The following is an 18,722-nucleotide window of genomic DNA, read 5'->3' as shown; positions in this document are numbered from 1 at the left end:
TCAGAAAAGTCATCAAATTTAATGCATATCTTTATAATGAATATAATTTTTTCTAGTTAGCCAGGCTATAAAATATTTTAATGGGTTATTTAAAAACAAACAAAACATTATTTTAAGTCTTTATTCTGTAAATCAGAACTGTTAATGTCGTAAACATTTATTGGTTAAATATATTCAATTCACTGGTTAAAAAGAGTGGGATCCCTGAAGATTTATTTCATATATAATTATTTTAGTAACTTGTTCGAATCTATGGACCCTCCTAGTACTGAAAACAAAGATTTGAAAACAACACTGTCATTACAGAGTAAATGTACCAGAAGAAATCTGTTTCCCAACACTTGTCGCCCGAATTCCAGTCTATTTCCATCTGCTTCTGCTATAATGATGACAAAGCTGCTATTTTTCAAACTTGTTATTATTAATTAAAACCACGGGTCCATGCACAAAATATGTGTTACACAGCTGTTGCCCTTAATTTACAGTCATGTCATGTAACTTAGTTATAGTTATATAACTAAGTATACTAAGTATATTTTACACAAAGATATCAAGCTGATAATGATTTGCACTTGATAAACCATCAATAAAACCAAATACCATTTTCCAAAACACACCAACTAATTTCTAGTGATTAAAATACGTTACAGACACCAGTGTTCTCCTGCTTATAGAAGACAAGACAGAAATTTGTAGACGTGACTTTTATTTTGAAACAATTCCGACAGTAATGGAAACTCCACCCTTTGTTAAAGCGTTAGCAGGAAGTTCCTACTAAAAATACCCCCGACGTCAGGCTAAAGAAAGGCGGACAAATTCTAGGATTTCATGTGTACGTCAAGGTGCCTTAGGCAACATGTCAGGACAAAGGGGAAACAGTCTGTGTTCATGGCATAAACTCTCGTCCTTGGGTTTCTCTCTGCTTGTTGTGTACATCAGCTCGATCAACTCAGTTCCTCTAGACAAGCTGGAGCCAGAGACTTACAGCAAATACTACAATTACGACCAACTTACTGACCTTCTCAAAAGTCTCGCCCAGAAATACGCAAACATCGCAAATCTGACCAGCGTCGGCAGATCCGTTGAAAACAGGGAGCTTTGGGTGATGAGAATCACCAAGGACCCACATGATGATGATATACCGGGAAAACCCAAATTCAAGTACGTGGGCAACATGCACGGAGACGAGACCGTGTCCCGCCAGGTTCTGATCTACCTGCTGGAGTATCTGCTGGAGAAGTACGGAGAGGACCCGAGGGTCACAGAGCTGCTCGACAGCACTGATGTTTATATCATGCCGAGCATGAACCCCGACGGATTTGAGAGGTCTGAGGAGGGGGATTGTACGGGCAAAGATGAGGGTCGGAACAATGCCAAAAACCAAGACCTCAATAGAAGTTTCCCAGACCAGTTTAAAGAGATACACGTGAATGCAGAAGACATCCCTGAAGTCACTGCTGTCATGAGGTGGATCCTGCAGAACAAGTAAGAACCTATTTTGTGACAGACCTTCCAGAAGATCCAGCAATTGACCATAAAAACCAGCTAGAAACTAGAGTCTTGCCTGAAAAAGTCATGGAAATTAAAAATCTTTATACAATATACATATTTATAATTGATCTCTACAATAATTTTTTTTTTTCTGAATAATAATAATGCTGAAAAAACTGTGCAATAACTGATACATATACTAAAAACGTTGTTAATATTAGTAATAAAAATACAACTGTTCATTGTTAGGTCCAATAAACAATATTTATATTTTCAAAAAATGTATTAATAAATGTTGTATTAAACTATGTTGCAAAGTGTTACTGTAACAATGATAATAATCAAAATCAAGTATTATTATTATTCTTATGAAATTAGAATTAGAAAAATGTGTATTCTTGAAGACTAGTGATTTCCATGACTTTTCCAGTGGTTTGTGATTAATGGAGTAACACTTCATAGAAATTGCACAAAAAATATTATTAATATTATTATTATTAATAAATAATAATCCAGTAAAAAAATATCAGTCATGGTCCATGGAAATTATGAAAAAAAATATAATGAATATAATTTTTTTCTAATCCAGCTCTACAATTTTTCATTTTTCCAAATAATAACAATAATGATTTTTATATTATTTTTATAAGGTGGAATATGATTTTTTTTATTAATCTCTACCATATTTATTTTTCATGTTCTTTTCATCTAATCATCTGTGAGTGTTTATAAAATCTTAATCAGTTTTATGTGAAGTAGATGGTGTAATTGGAAGATTTCTGATTTTCTGTGATTCTCTGTTCCAGATTTGTGCTCTCTGGGAATCTGCATGGTGGGACCGTGGTGGCCAGTTATCCTTTTGATGACTCTGAGTCCCATAATCCTGAGGGCACCTATAGCAAATCTCCTGATGATGCACTTTTCAGATACTTGGCACAGGTTTACGCAGAGAATAACCCTGTTATGAAAACCGGGCAGCCAAAGTGTATGGAAAACAAAAATGAGAGGTTTGAGAATGGCATCACAAATGGAGCAAAGTGGTATGATGTGGCAGGTATGTTGGCAATATTTTATCTCTTAACCATGCTTTAAATCCCTCCATTTTCCTTTCTCCTGTTTATCCCAATTTTACCCACTGAGTTTCTAGCAGTCATGCTAATTTTCATAAGGGCTTAAAACTCTTTTGTTTCCAAAGAGATGAAGGTGTGTTTGTTGTATGAGCTTTATGAGTGATTAACTTCACTTCAGTGGTCAGTAGGGGGTAATTTCTCATAGACTGCATTCAGTTCAGTGGAACCGTCTTTTTGGCTCCGCCCACATCCTTCTTTACTCAGAACATTCCTCCACAGATTTCCTAGATGTGGGTGGTGGGGTTGTAATAATGAGTTGCGTAAACAAACACAATTCAGTCATGCACTGCAAACATTTGATATTAATAGCAGCCACATTACAGTTTAGGAAAATTTAAAATTGAAGAATGATGTAAATGAAATTGCTTTGTTTTTTGGGAATGTTTATTATGTTCACAAAAAGTACTACTTAGAAAGACCATAGTCCTGCAAGTAATCCAATACCTGGACTGTAAGCTTACTGTTCTGGTGTTCTCTGATTACGTACCAGTTTGTAACCTCAGTCTCTGAGGTCCGTATTCTCAACCATCAGCGTCAAACAGCAGAAATCTGATCCACAATGTTCCTTGAAGCTTGCAGCTCAGATCTATCATGTATTTTAAGACTTGCTCAGCCAATCTCCTGGTGAACAAATCACACTTCATGCATTTAGGGATGATTTTCTCAGCTTTGATGAAGCTGTGGCATATTGTTTATTGCTGTTTACAAAAGGAGAACCTGCTGTGTGAACGCCTAATCTCTCCTGAATATTGAGCACTGATGCTCCAAGGACCGAAAGTCACCATGTGGTGGTTGTGACCTTCAAAACCGCCAGAAATTGACATTAATCAATCTCAAAATTAAATATGACGCTCTTTTTGGTGGTTTTTTCCATTCAGCGCATAATTCCCATGCAAATATCACCCGATCTTAAGTTGTTTGATTTATGATGTGTGTTGACCTTATAACGTTTAACTGGTATCTTTGACATGGAGGTTGAGTCATACAGCGATCATAAGAGCAGTGTTATTTTAGTATTGATTACCGTATTTTTCGGACTATAAGTCGCACCTAAGTATAAGTCACATCAGTCCAAAAATACGTCATGACGAGGAAAAAAACATATTTAAGTCACACTGGACTATTAAGTATTCATTTTATTTTCGATTTAAGCTTTAGTGTTTAAAAATTATTATTATTTTTTTTTTATTTGGTTTAATCTGTATTTCAATTCTAAAGTTTCATCTAATATTATAAATATTCTACAATTATTATCAAATTATTTTATTTTATTTCAGCTTTATTTCAGTGAACAAGTGAACCAGTTTAAGTTTCTTCCTTTTTAAGTTTCATTCTTTTTGTATAGTTTTTCCTGTTTAGAAACTGGTATTGTACCAAGTCACCAGCCTCAAAGCCTGTTTGGTGACCTGAATCCTGTCTCTGAGACCGTATGCAACACGGTTTAAAAATTTACAGACCACCAGCTAGCTGCGTGTTTAAAGTTAATATTCAATCATTTTATGACAATTCCAGCTCTATCTAGGGAGACATTCTTATGTTCCCAAAGTTAATCCTGGGAAGATAAGATATTTCAAACACAAGATGCTGGCAACATTGATTTGCCTTCTACAGGCTGTTTTGGCAGGTCAGTAGCCCAGATTGAAGGATAGTTATTTCAGTTTATTACGACACTGTGCACATTTTAATGTGAAAGTTTAACCTTATCCTTTTCTTTTGTATAATCATATATAAAGATGGATGTGCTAAAACAGGATGTTCCTTCTAGGACTGATCAGGATTCCCCCACATTTGTTTGTTTTCTGTGTAACTGTTGAGAAAGTCAGAATAACTGTTATTAAGGATGTTAGGGTTAGGACACCTTCTGACACCTTCTTTAAACATGCTATACTGGTAGCATACTGTGTCAGATATTATGGTGAGACCGGAAAAACATGGGCCAGAGACGTCTGACCTTACAAGCTTTCAATTACAAGAGTCTGCATGAAGTAGCAGGGCCAACTAGTCTTAAAATACAGTTTTAAGATGCTTTAAGATTAAGAAATGGTTACATTTATCCATTTAGCAGACACTTTTATCAAAAAAGCGATTTACAGTGCATTCAGGCTATACATTTTCTTTTTTTTTTCTTTTTTAACCAGCATGTGGTTTACTTATTGTTATCTTACTGAAAGATTAGCTTTGAAAGCAAATTTGGACATTTTAGTTTGGACAGAAATTTTTTACTTTGAAATGACATTGCATGAACTCAGCCTTCTGAACTCTTGTTAATGCATTTCTATTGACCAACTGTGAAAGTCAGTTTTGCAGAAGCAGAAGTCCACATCTTTCACAATCGAGACCTTTTCAAGTGTTTAAGAACACATACTGCGAATTGCCATCTTGAGTTAGCATTAGTTGTTTGTATTTTTTGATGATTTGGTCAACTTTACATGAACCTGTTTGACTCATCATGTATCTGCAATGGTTATTATGTTGCTACCTAATGTACACTACTGTTCAAAAGTTTTGGTTAAAGTTTTGTTTATTTTTTTTATAGAAATTAATACTTTTATTCAGCAAGGATGCATTAAAATGATCAAAAGTGGCAGTAAAAACATTTCATTTGTTATAAAAGATTGGTATTTCAGATATAAAAATACAGACGACTGTATTTTTGATCAAATAAATGCAGGATTAGTGAGCATGAGAGCATAGGCTAATTTCTTTCAAAAACATAAAAAATAAAAAAATCTTATCAGCCCCAAACTTCTGATTGTCCTAACATTAGCAACTAGTCAAACATTCTTGAACTCGTACCTTCTGAAAGACTCTGTATTAAGATGCTCCTCCTGTTTGCAGATTCTTACAGTTTAAGCCGTGACAACCTCACTATGTCAATTCATACCATGCCTTTGGTACACAGTTTGTCCTTTCTTTCCATGCAGGGGGTATGCAGGATTTCAATTACCTGAAGGGGGGCTGTTTGGAAATCACTATGGAGCTCAGCTGCTGCAAGTACCCAGCCTCAACTCAACTCAAAACAGAATGGGACAACAATCGGGAGGCCCTGCTGGCCTACATGGAGAAGGTAGTAGAACTCGGATGTGCAAGCAATGACATGCATGCAGAGTTTTTAAGCTCTGTAAGAATGTGAGTGCATTTTTTTTTTTGAGTTTCTGCCTTGTTGTTATGTATGTGTTCAGATTCATATCGGTGTGCGTGGCTTTGTTAGAGCAGCCAGGAATGATGCCCCTCTAGCAGATGCTGTGGTAATGGTTGCTGGCATTAAGCACAATGTGAGCACTTCACGCTTTGGTGACTACTATCGCCTGCTGTTACCCGGCACCTACAACATCACCGTTTTAGCCCCGGGGTACGTATGGTACATATGATATGTATGAGGAAAACTATACATACAGATTTAATATTCCAAAGAAAATCATTTGGTTAGTGTTCGTCATATATATATATATTATTATAATAATTATAGCGCAACCAGTATAGTCCAATTCAGAAAGAAATTACTCTTATGATCTGATTGTTTTAGTAAATCAGAGACATACAGCATGACCAAAATAGTAATATTGACAAACAAATGACTCTTATGAACGGATTACTTTTTAGAAAATCAAAAACATACAGCATGATTAATGTAGCCAGATTTATAAATTAATGACTCCCATGAGCTGATTCTTTTTTTAGTGAATCAAAAAACATACAGAATTATTAGTTTAGTTAGATTCATGAACAAATGACTCTTTTGAACGGTTTCTTTTTGAAGATTGAAACACATACAGCACGCCCACTATAGTCTGATTCATGAACAAATGACTCTAATGAACCAGTTATTTGTAGTGAATCAAAAACATATAGCATGACCAATGTAGTCAGATTCACAAACAAATGACCTTTATGATTCTTTTTTAGTGAATCAAAACCATTCAGCGCAACCAGAGAGAGAATTTATTTCACATGCAAGCAAAGTGGACAGTATAACTAATATAATATGTGGAAATATGGAAATATTTATGGAAATACCTAAATTAATTTAAATAGAATTGAACCAAGAGCTTATGAGTTGGAATCTAATGAAGAAATCAGTATAAATAGCCATCCCTGTTAGTGGCTGTTTTTATTATTTATTTTTTTTTAATTGACCATATTCTCAGAGACTTATGTTGTACAGTCGTGGCCAAAAGTTTTGAGGATTACATAAATATTACTTTTCAAAAAGTTTGCTGCTAAACTGCTTTTAGATCTTTGTTTCAGTTGTTTCTGTGATGTACTGAAATATAATTACAAGCACTTCATACAGTTCAAAGGCTTTTATCAACAATTACATGACATTTATGCAAAGAGTCAGTATTTGCAGTGTTGGCCCTTCTTTTCAGGACCTCTGCAATTCGACTGGGCATGCTCTCAATCAACTTCTGGGCCAAATCCTGACTGATAGCAACCCATTCTTTCATAATCACTTCTTGGAGTTTGTCAGAATTAGTGGGTTTTTGTTTGTCCACCCGCCTCTTGAGGATTGACCACAAGTTCTCAATGGGATTAAGATCTTGGGAGTTTCCAGGCCATGGACCCAAAATTTCAACATTCTGGTCCCCGAGCCACTTGGTTATCACTTTTGCCTTATGGCACAGTGCTTCATATTGCTGGAAAATGCATTGTTCTTCACCAAACTGTTGTTGGATTGTTGTCAGAAGTTGCTGTTGGAGGGTGTTTTGGTACCATTCTTATTTCATAGCTGTGTTTTTGGGCAGAATTGTGAGTGAGCCCACTCCCTTGGATAAGAAGCAACCCCACACGTGAATGTTGTCAGGATGCTTTACTGTTGGCATGACACAGGACTGATGGTAGCGCTCACCATTTCTTCTCCGGACAAGCCTTTTTCCAGATGCCCCAAACAATTGGAAAGTGGCTTCATCGGAGAATATGACTTTGCCCAGTCCTCAGCAGTACATTCACTATACTTTCTGCAGAAGATCAATCTGTCCCTGATGTTCTTTTTGGAGAGAAGTGGCTTCTTTGCTGCCCTTCTTGACACCAGGCCATCTTCCAAAAGTCTTCACCTCACTGTGCGTGCAGATGCGCTCACACCTGCCTGCTGCCATTCCTGAGCAAGCTCTGCACTGGTGGCATTCCGATCCCGCAGCTGAATCCTCTTTAGGAGACGATCCTTAGTAGCCACAATATCCTTGCCTGTGAAGCCATTTTTATGCAACGCAATGATGGCTGCATGCGTTTCTTTGCAGGTCACCATGGTTAACAATGGAAGAACAATGATTTCAAGCATCACCCTCCTTTTAACATGTCATGTCTGCCATTCTAACCCAATCAGCCTGACATAATGATCTCCAGCCTTGTGCTCGTCAACATTCTCACCTGAGTTAACAACGATTACTGAAATGATCTCAGCAGGTCCTTTAATGACAGCAATATATCATAATCTTATCATAACATTCTGGAGTATATGCAAATTGCTATTATAAAAACTTAAGCAGCAACTTTTCCAATTTCCAATATTTATGTAATTCTCAAAACTTTTGGCCACGACTGTATGTTTAAGTTTTCCTTCTGTGTGTTTAATGTCAATCTTTGTGCTCATGCAGTTACATTCCCATGTCCGTGTCTGGGGTGGAGGTGACTGAGGGAAAAGCAGCTGTGCTGAACATCACCCTTGAAGCTGAGAATGGTGAGAATCCAGCCACCCCCTCAATCCCAGACTCCCCCACTGAAACCTCTGTGAACAGTGCCAGCACAGAAAGCAGCAGCACCGGTGTCGACAAAGCAGCAGATGAAGAGAAGGACTCCAGGGTTACAGTCCAGCCCCAGGAATTCCGACATCACCACTACAATGACATGCATCTGTTCCTGCAGAAGTTCAGCTCTGATTACAGCTCCATCACGCGGCTGTATTCCATCGGCAAGTCTGTGCAGGGACGTCTCCTGTGGGTCATGGAGATCTCTGACAATCCTGGTGTCCACGAGTTAGGTACTTCCCACCATCTTCTTCATTTACACATGTGTAAAGATCCTATCTTTAAAAGTCAAATGGCTTTTGAAGTGAACTAATCCTGTCGTTCCTCACCAGGTGAACCGGAGTTTAAGTATATTGGTAACATGCACGGCAATGAAGTGGTTGGTCGGGAGCTGCTCCTCAACCTCATCGAATACCTTTGTCGCAACTATGGCACTGACCCTGAGGTCACCCAGCTCATCAACTCCACACGTATCCATATCATGCCTTCAATGAACCCAGATGGATATGAAGCGTCCCAAGAGGGTAAAGCCTTGTCAACTCTGAAATACAGTTCATTATAAACATTTTATGAATTATGATGTACTTGCTGTTAAATGCATCTCTCTTTGTTCAGCATAGATTTTTTTCAATAAATGTTATATAATAATACATTATTATTATTATTATTATTATTAATATAGAGAATAACAGTAACAACAGTAAATTACCAATATCAATATTAAAAGTATTTCTTTACTATTATAGTTTATTATTAAAAGTGGGAGCGGCATTACAACAAAAGCATAATTCCAACACATTATTATTATTATTATTATTTGTATAAAATATTGTATTAATATCAGTAATAATAATAATCATCATCATAAGAATAAATTATTAATTAAATGTCAATATTTATTTTACAAATTCAAATTTTTCTTAATCATTATTATTATGAATGTAATATTATGAAAATACTCTCTATTGTGCAGGAGACAATGGTGGCATCCAGGGACGTAACAACTCTAACAACTATGACCTGAACCGTAACTTTCCTGACCGGTTCAACTTTGTCACGGATCCAAGGCAGCCAGAGACCCTTGCTGTTATGAACTGGGCCCTGAGCTACCCGTTTGTGTTGTCTGCCAACCTTCATGGAGGTAGGTCCTAATCTGTAATGGTTCTGTTTGATTTGGTGCATGTTAAACACAGACAGATAACCTCTCGTTCTCCATCAGGCTCTTTGGTGGTGAATTATCCATTTGACGATAATCCAGACAATGTTAGCAGATACAGCAAGTCCTCAGATGATGACGTGTTCAGGATGGTGGCGCTTGCCTATTCACGGGTGAACACCTGGCTTTCTGTTTTCTGTGATAACAAATGATGTTAAGCATATTTAATCATTAAACGGCAAATCAACAGACTGTAAAACATTCTCTGTTTTTCTTTTTTTAAGGAAAACTCTCAAATGTATGATGGTCACTCCTGTATGGACGTGGCTTCATATCAAGAAAATTTTAAACATGGCATCACCAATGGTGCTGATTGGTACAATGTCCACGGTGAGCACCAAGTTTGCCTGAAAAAAAAATATGAATAACTAGAAATGGAAACTTTGAATGTTGTACACACCTGACAAACTGCTTACTTTCTTTTGTTGATATTGTCATCCCAAAATAATATCCAGAAAAAAAGATGTAAGAAATTTGAAAGGACTATAAAAAGAAGTAAATATAAGTGCGTTATGTACTTATCCCTCAGGAGGGATGCAGGACTGGAACTATGTCAACACTAACTGCTTTGAGGTGACCATTGAACTAGGCTGTTTCAAATACCCACCAGCAGCAGATCTACCCAAGTACTGGGAACAAAACCGCAGATCACTTCTGCAGTTCATCCGTCAGGTCAGACAGTCTGACTGCTACTTTTGCATTTATTTTTTCACCTCTATCTTGCTACACACTGTTTCCAATACATTTCTTGGATGTCCAGGTTCACCGTGGAGTAAAGGGAATGGTAATCGACAGCAAAGATGGATCAGGCATCCCCAATGCTACGATCACTGTGGATACAGTTAATCACCCCATCAGATCCAGCGTTGCAGGGGACTACTGGCGCCTACTCGTCCCAGGAAAATACCATCTGACTGCCTCTGCCCAAGGGTATTTTTGTGAATTTTCTGCACTGATAGTGGCTCCAAACTAATCTACAACATAAGGCCATTCAATAAGTTGTGATCAACTACATGTATACACACACACACACACACACACATACACCATGAATATTAATTTTATATTTTCCTTTTTGCACAAGACTGCAATTGCTCACAATTTTTCTTCCATCTTTTCAGCTACTCCTCAGTTAGCACTGTTGTCATAGTGCCTGAGGATGGAGTGGAGATTGTTCATTTCACATTGACCCGGATTCACAGTAACATGAATGGGCAGATGACTGAAGATACCACCCCAGTTCTGGATCCCAGGTTGAAGGAGTTCCAGAGCCTCATCAAGCAGCTGTCAGGAGAATCTGGTCTGGACAAGCTGATCAAGGACACTCACACCCAGAGCAGCTTCCGTTATCGACGGTACAGCGAGGTTTCCGAGTTCCTGCGTGGCCTCACCCTGAACTTCCCAGAAATTACCTCACTTCAGAGGTACAGCCATCTAAACGCATCACACTAAAGTGTGGCATGTTAGATTAGTAATAGTCAGTTTATCTGATCTGATCTCTGCAGACAAGCCTGAACTGAATCCTGCGTGTTTCTGTGGCTGTAAACCCTGGAGGGCAAAGGATTTTTTGGAATGACAGAGATTAATACCTCTGCATTCAGTACACAATGAAGTTACTGTGTGAACTGTGTTATTTGTGTCACTGTAGCTTAGTCCCAGAAGTTATTTTTGGAATTTATAGCTCGTGCTGAGCCAAGTTTAAGGTCACCAAGAGAACGAAATACAGTACCGTTCAGATTTAAGATGTAAAAAAAAATTTTTTTCATGGAATTAGTATTTCTATTCAGCAAGGATGCATTAAATTGATCAAAAGTGAAGTTAAGATTTTTATACTGTTACAAAATAAACTGTTTTTAAAGAAATTGTGTTCTTTTGAACTTTCACCAAAAATCCTGAAAAAATGTATCATGGTTTCCACAAAACTATTGAGCAGCTCAACTGTTGCAGTAATGTGATAATTATTTCTCTCCCTTATGAAGTCTTGGACAGAGTGTGGAGTTCAGAACCATCTGGGCTCTGGAGATCTCCAACAACCCTAAAGTCCAAGAACCGTCTGAGCCTAAGATCCGGTTTGTGGCAGGTATACATGGAAACGCCCCAGTAGGGACAGAGCTGCTTCTGGAGTTTGCTGCCAGTCTCTGTATTAACTACGGAAAGAACCCAGCCATCACAAGGGTGAGTTGATTTTCTTGTGCAAAAGTGACGCCCGTGATGGTTACAGTATGATCAGGTCATGTCTTTTTAGTGTTTTGTATAAAATAAACCTAAAAATAACAAATACTGGTAGTGATATTTCAAAATAAACACCTGGTACACTAAAGCAATTCAGGTATACTTGATTATCCATAAATCGTTTTTTTAGAACAATGATGTTTAAATGTGAACATCAAATATAATCCATCAGAGTTTTGAGGAGCATTACTTGTTCATCTCGATCATTGTATTGCATTGCATTATATGTTTAGCCCAAAAATGTTCGTCACATGGTTTCTCTCTCCTATCTTTAGCTCATCAATGAGACCAGAATTGTTATCTTGCCCAGCATCAACCCAGATGGGCGTGAGTTGGCAAAAGAGAAAAACTGCACCTCCACTGCAGGCATGACTAATGTGCACGGGAAGGACCTTGACAGTGACTTCTTCGGTGGGATTGAGTTCAAATTATACCTCACATTTTACTAATATGTGTGTCAATGCCAGCATTCTGCTGCTTTGTCTACAGGATGGCCGACCATTTACAGTATGTGTCATTCTGTAGGTAATGCATCTCAGCGTGCTGCAGAACTTCAGCCAGAGACACGTGCTGTTATGGATCTGATACAGGAAAGAGGCTTCACACTCTCCGTGGCTCTGGATGGAGGCTCCGTTTTGGTCACCTACCCATATGACAAACCAGTGCAATCTGGTATGCTTTGATTCATCTACTGCTTTAGGAAATCACACATTTATTGCATCGGTGTCCTGATTTAGTTTTTGTTTTGTTCTTTGCTTCTCAATTTCAGTTGAAAATGCAGATACGCTGAGATATTTGGCTACTATGTATGCCAACCACCATCCCAAAATACAATTGGGCGATACTGGATGTCCAGACAGCCAGAGTATGCTGGTTTCTTCCATTCATACTTCGTTTATAAAACAACAGTTTATCTTTTCAGTAACAAGAACATGCTCCGCATGTTCAGTAAACATTTTTTAAATCAAACAGCCTCTGCTCTGTTAAATTTATAGGCAGAGGAACCATTTTTAGGTTGGTGTTATAAATTATTCCTGTCTTTCTCCCCGTCTCCCTCCAGTGGGCACCATCCCTAACGGTGTCCTTCGAGCAGCAGAATGGCACAGTCACTTGGGCAGCATGAAGGTAGATTACATACTTGATATTCTGCATACACTACTTTTAAGATTTTTTTTTTTATGTTTTATTTAAATGTTTTTTTTTTTTGGTTTTTTTTACGAAGTCTCTTATATAAAGCTGCATTTATTTGATCAAAAATACAGTAAAACATGTAATATTGTGAAAAATTATTAAAATTTTAATTAGCTGTTTTCTATTTTGATGTATTTTAAAATGCAATTTATTCCTGTGATAGTAAAGCTGAATTTTAGGACGATCCTTCAGAAATCATCCTAATATACAGATTTGGTGTTCAATAAAACATTTCTATTATCAATGTTGAAAATGTTTGTACTGTTTAATAAATTTGTGAAAACCATGATAATTTCTAATAGAACTAGCAATTTGTGCAAAAATACCATAAACTGGACACACAGCTTTGGATGTCAAAACATTCAAAAATATAGGAAATGTTTTGCCTTTCTAATTTTTTGTGCCTTTAACATGTTTTGTTTTACTGCTCTCTGTTATACAATCAGAACATTCCTGAAGCCCATTTTTGGTCATGAACAACTAGTTCACTATACTTTATAAAGTCTTAATTCCTCCTAATTCCTATTTTTCTCTGATTGCTTCCTCTCCATGTTGTAGGACTTCAGTATGGACTTTGGTCACTGTCCCGAGATCACGGTCTACACCAGCTGCTGCCTGTTCCCAACGGCTGATATGCTGCCCACGCTTTGGGCTGAGAACAGGAAGTCTCTTCTGAGCATGCTGGTTGAGGTCAGTCTGTTGTCCTCCTCTCTGTTCATCACCCTCCACTGCATCTCAGCTCTTCCTTTACTGAAGCTCGTTCTTCTGTTCTAGGTGCATAAAGGGATTCGTGGGGTGGTCAAGGATAAGAGCGGTAAGCCCATCGTGGGCGCTATAATAGTACTGAATGGTGGTGTTCGAGTCTTCACCAGTGAGGGAGGATATTTCCACGCCCTTCTGGCCCCTGGTTTACACAAAATTGAAGTGGTGGCTGACGGCTACCAGCAACAGTCCCAGAAGGTGAGTTTTTTTTTTTTGTTTGTTTGTTTTTTTGTTTGTTTGTTTTTTTTACATTTTGTTTATTTAAACAGGATAATAATGAAGATAATGAGAAACTATTTAAAAAAAGAAATTCTGCACTATAAGGAGCACATAAAAGCCTTTAATTTTCTCAAAAAACGACAGTGTGCCTTATAATACGTAGCGCCTTATATATGGATCAAGGCGCTCTGTCAAAATGTTGACATTCCCTTTAGTACAGCTCCATCTAGTGGATGCATAATGCAAACTCAGTCAAACGTTTGACTGCAGTATCTTCTATTCTATGCGCCTTATAATCCGGTGCACCTTATATATGAAAACAGTTCTACAATAGGTCATTCATTGAAGGTGCGCCTTATAATCCGGTGCGCCTTATAGTGCGGAAAATACGGTATTAATATAAATGGGATCATTAAAGGGTTAGTTCTGCCAAAAATTTAAATTAAGCCATAAATTACTCCCCTGAAGTCATCCTAGGTGTATATGACTTTCTTCTTTCAGACGAATTCAGAGTTATTTAAAAAATTGTCTTTGATCTTTCAAGCTGTTTAATGGCACTCGGCGGGTGTTGCATGGCATCGGTCCTTTAGAAGTTTAATAAAAAGCTCATCCATTAAAAAAAGTGTCTCACACGGCTCCAGGGGGTGAACAAAGGCCTCCTGTAGTGGATCGATGCGTTTTTGTAAGAAATATATCCATATTCAAAACGTAATAAACACTTAAATCTAGCTTGTGCTCACAGTTGTAAACGAAGCAGTTCCGAGGGAATGACGTATGAGGTCAACTTTTCATATGCGCCGTTCAGAAGTGACGCATGCGGCAACGCAGCGGAGAGATCAAAACAAAACAATGGTCACTAATTAGAAGTACAAAACGAGGATTCGTAAAGAAGAATGTCAGAGGATTGCAGTGCAACATGGCTGAGTGGCATCAAACAGCTTGAAAGATCAAAGACAATTTTTTTTTAATAACTGTGATTGGATTCGTCTGAAACAAGAAAGTCATAAACACCTAGGATAACTTCAGGGGAGTAATTTATGGGCTAATTTTTTAATTTTTGGGTGAACTAACCCTTTAAGTTTAATTGAAGTGTATAATAATTAATAGTTTAATTGTCTTATATATAATACATTTTATCTATGCGATCTATGTACTTTTTTTTATCACTGTTGCTCTTTTCAGGTGTCTGTGTTGCCATTTGAAGCAGCAAGTTCTCTTATTATTGAGTTTGACATGGAGAATGATATATTTGGCCTTCCAAGAGAGTTAGTAGTGGCAAGTGCAGGTAGGCATATCAAAACAATGAAGTACTAATAAATACTCTATATTGATTGTTTTTGCAGTTCGAACCAACCATTTTTAAATGCTACATTAATATGCACATTTTCAACGACTGGTCATATTCATTATTCAATCCCTAGCTGCCGCAATGACGGCCCTGATCGTGACAGCCTGCATCATCTGGTGCGTCTGCTCAGCCAAGTCAAACAGACAAAAAGACGGATTCCATCGGCTGCGACAGGAACGGGACGACTATGAAGACGAGATCCGCCTCATGTCTATGGGCTCCAAAAAGTCTCTCCTGAGCCACGAATTTCAAGATGAGAGCGAAAGTGACGAGGATACGCTATACACCAACAAACTTTGAGACCTTACTGCTTGCTCCCTCTCCTCCCCCTGAGTCTGTCCAAACTGCCTGCAGGGCCAGTAGAGGGGGCTCAACGTCCAGCAGAATAAATGTCCAATCTGTCGAAACCAGAGAATCACCGTGGGATGCACTTTAATGCCCTGTTTAAATCAGGTGAGCGTTTTGCACCGTAGTGTATGCAATTAACCACCGCTCTCAGCCAGCCTGCTTGGTTATCTGGGTCTTTATAATAATCAGCTAGAATCCATCTCAACAGGATTATGAAGCACTGTGCCTTGTTAGATTAGAGGTTGCATGGATGCTGCTGTTGTGAGGATGATGATTTTGTAGAGTAAATGGAATTTTGCTCCCCTTTTTTCAGTGGACACGGGTCAAAGTCAGGAAACAATCCATCTGAGAATCAATTCCAAGTTTATGAAACACACACTACAGTGTTTCTTGTTGCTATTTGCAGTCATACAGCCAGTGCAGTGGACTAAACATTTCATATTCTGTCTTAAATATAGATATATTTACATTTAGCAAGGTGAAACAGATACGTAGCAGACAAACGTGCTCACTCATGCCTTCCCATTTATCTTCTGTTATTTTGACGTTCAAGGATATGGTGAAACAATAATAACTCCGCATGGACATGATTGTGTTTAATCAGTGTGTCTAGATTCTTCTGTTTTACTGTGCACTCGTGAAAAATAATGTATTTATTTTTGTTTTAACAGCCATCCAATGAAACGTTTATTTTGCTCACCGATCCCAAAAAGATGCTATCAAAACTTTTTTCATGTAGTTTATACATTTATTTTTTGAATCATTCTTTGTTCTACTCTCTAAAAGATAAGCAAACACAATATTAAAACTTAATAGGACAGATTTTTCTTTATAATTCATCATTCTGTGCCAGACTGAACATTAATACAAGTCAAATGCTAATAAGTGGGAAAATTATGTCATTGATCCTATTTGTCAAGAAAAATTTAATTTATTTTGGCTTAATGTTGATTTGTCATGCTTGAATGTAAATTTCTGGGTGTGTTTGAACAAATATGTTTAACTTTTCTATGTTTGTGCTAATGTTTTTTTTTTCTTTTTATACAACAATGATTGTAGATATCAAATTGTTGCCAACTGTATGTAAATGACACAAGTGCAATTTCTATCAAGAGTGAAAGAACTGCACAGATACACCTGTTTTTGTGTATTAAAAAATATATGGTGTGTAATAAGATGTAAATAAAGATGAAACTTTGTGCTAAATATTTGATGAGTGTTTTTCTTTAATATAAGCGTTTTTTTATGTAGCTGCACAGTATTTTGATGGGAGTTATGCACTTTCCAACTCCCAGTCTATATATACACATACAAGTATATTGTGTGTGTATACAGTACAAACCAAAAGTTTGGAAACATTACTATTTTTAATGTTTTTGAAAGAAGTTTCTTCTGCTCATCCAGCCTACATTTATTTGATCAAAAATACAGAAAAAAACTGTAATATTGTGAAATATTATTACAACTTAAAATAATAGTTTTTTATTTGAATATACTTTTTAAAAAAAAGAATTTATTCCTGTGATTCAAAGCTAAATTTCAGCATCTTTACTCCAGCCTTCAGTGTCACATATAACATCCAGTCTATCACATGATCATTGAGAAATCAATCTAATATTCTGATTTATTATGAGTGTTGGAAACCGTTCTGCTGTCTAATATATTAGATGAATAAAAGGTTAAAAAGAACTGTATTTATTCAAAAAAATTTTTTTTATAATAATATATATTCTAATAATATATTTTACTATCACTTTTTATCAATTTAACACATCCTTGCTGAATAAAAGTATTGATTTTATTAAAAAGAAAAGAAAGAAAAATTACTTACCCCAAATTACTGACCAGTAGTGTATATTGTTATTACAAAATATTTATATTTTAAAAACATAGCTTCTTTTTTTTTCTTTTTTATTCATCAAAGTATCCTAAAAAAGTATCACATGTTCTGAAAAAATATTAAGCAGCAGAACTGTTTCCAACTTTGATAATGAATCATCATATTAGAATGATTTCTAAAGGATCATGTGATGATGATCCTAAAAATTCAGCTTTGCATCACAGAAATAAATGATAATTTAAAGTATAATAAATTTAAAAACAAGTATTATAAATTTTAATAATATATCACAATATTACATTTTTTTCTGTATTTTTGATCAAATAAATGCAGGCTTGATGAGCAGAAGAAACTTCTTTCAAAAACATTAAAAATAGTAATGTTTCCAAACTTTTGGTCTGTACTGTATGTATATATACACAAGAGGAAATTGGGAACTCAAAACCATGAACTCAAGAACACAGATATGACCAAACAATCTACAGCAGGAATGAGTATTTTTCAAGATCCTAGAACCAATATAAATAATAATAATAATTCACACACACACACACACACATATATATATAATAAACTGAATAATGTATTATATAGTTATTTATGAAAAATTATGTGTATGTATATATTTAAAAATATATGTTTTGTATTATTTCTTAATGGAAATCTATATCGCCACTTGTGCATTTTTATTGTGTGTTTGTGTTACATAAAATGTATATAATATATATTATTATTTCATATAAAATAAATAGGCTTAATCTTAATGTGGTTTTATTTCGAATTATATTTTAAATAAAGATAAATCACAGAAAAAAGGGAACGCTAAAGAAGCGTGCACTTCTCCTGCAGACCACATGGTGACGCTGTGACGACAGAGCTCGCGCAGAGCGTGGTGAAGCGCTCTTGCTTCAGTCTCCGCCTCTGCTCTGCCAGCACCACCGCGGATGACGTTGAACAACAAAGATGGCGGGAGGAAACAGCAACTACTGGGAAGGTGAGGTGGCACAGCGTTACAAATTCCGCGCGACCATAAGCTTCATTGCGGTTCGTGACAACTCACGCCAATTTCTTGTTCTGAACAATCTTTCGCGACGTTTCCACGAAAACGCAGCCAGGTTACCGCGTTAACTATCGACGTTAGCATTAGCTCGCTCCTCCGCAGAAACGTCAGTGTTTCCGATTAGCCCGAAAACCTGAGTAA

General features: G+C 36.8%; 2 protein-coding genes across 5 annotated transcripts in view; both read left to right on the top strand.

Moving 5' to 3' along the window:
* The first annotated feature begins 742 nt into the window (after positions 1–742).
* Positions 743–16,887, top strand: LOC132122719 (carboxypeptidase D-like). Of its 2 annotated transcripts, XM_059533063.1 has the most exons (21): positions 746–1,485; positions 2,298–2,545; positions 5,546–5,688; positions 5,804–5,973; positions 8,216–8,598; positions 8,698–8,889; positions 9,339–9,506; positions 9,585–9,694; positions 9,806–9,911; positions 10,111–10,253; positions 10,342–10,511; positions 10,703–11,005; positions 11,561–11,756; positions 12,089–12,224; positions 12,339–12,485; positions 12,583–12,678; positions 12,874–12,938; positions 13,563–13,694; positions 13,779–13,964; positions 15,168–15,270; positions 15,407–16,887. In XM_059533063.1, the coding sequence occupies exons 1-21, from the start codon at positions 857–859 to the stop codon at positions 15,631–15,633; spliced, it is 4,053 nt and encodes a 1,350-aa protein (XP_059389046.1). In that variant the 5' UTR covers positions 746–856; the 3' UTR covers positions 15,634–16,887. The 2 variants fall into 2 exon arrangements, with proteins under 2 accessions (XP_059389047.1, XP_059389046.1); XM_059533064.1 differs by lacking the exons at positions 12,874–12,938; positions 13,563–13,694; positions 13,779–13,964; positions 15,168–15,270; positions 15,407–16,887 and adding an exon at positions 12,813–12,855 and having other exon boundaries at positions 743–1,485; positions 12,583–12,706.
* Positions 16,888–18,361: 1,474 nt separating this feature from the next.
* LOC132122718 (Golgi SNAP receptor complex member 1) overlaps positions 18,362–18,722 on the top strand; it is a 32,203-nt gene continuing 31,842 nt past the window's right edge. For 2 of the 3 annotated variants that reach the window (XM_059533061.1, XM_059533060.1), the window contains exon 1: positions 18,362–18,515. In XM_059533061.1, coding sequence (XP_059389044.1) covers positions 18,485–18,515 — 31 coding nt within the window. In that variant the 5' untranslated portion in view covers positions 18,362–18,484. Of the gene's footprint in view, positions 18,566–18,722 lie in introns of all 3 variants that reach the window. The other variant, XM_059533062.1, reaches the window with a different exon arrangement.

The sequence above is a fragment of the Carassius carassius genome, chromosome 41 (assembly GCF_963082965.1).
Source record: "Carassius carassius chromosome 41, fCarCar2.1, whole genome shotgun sequence".
Taxonomy (NCBI): domain Eukaryota; kingdom Metazoa; phylum Chordata; class Actinopteri; order Cypriniformes; family Cyprinidae; genus Carassius; species Carassius carassius.
Note: the sequence above shows the minus strand (reverse complement) of the source record. Positions and strands in the feature narration are given on the sequence as shown.

What these genes read in the sequence shown, in the direction of transcription:
- LOC132122719 (XM_059533063.1), top strand. Translation starts at nt 857, where the DNA reads ATGTCAGGACAAAGGGGAAACAGTCTGTGTTCATGGCATAAACTCTCG. An exon ending in TGACAAACCAGTGCAATCTG is followed by an intron (nt 12,486 to 12,582) that starts GTATGCTTTGAT and finishes TCTCAATTTCAG; the next exon opens with TTGAAAATGCAGATACGCTG. An exon ending in GTTAGTAGTGGCAAGTGCAG is followed by an intron (nt 15,271 to 15,406) that starts GTAGGCATATCA and finishes TTCAATCCCTAG; the next exon opens with CTGCCGCAATGACGGCCCTG.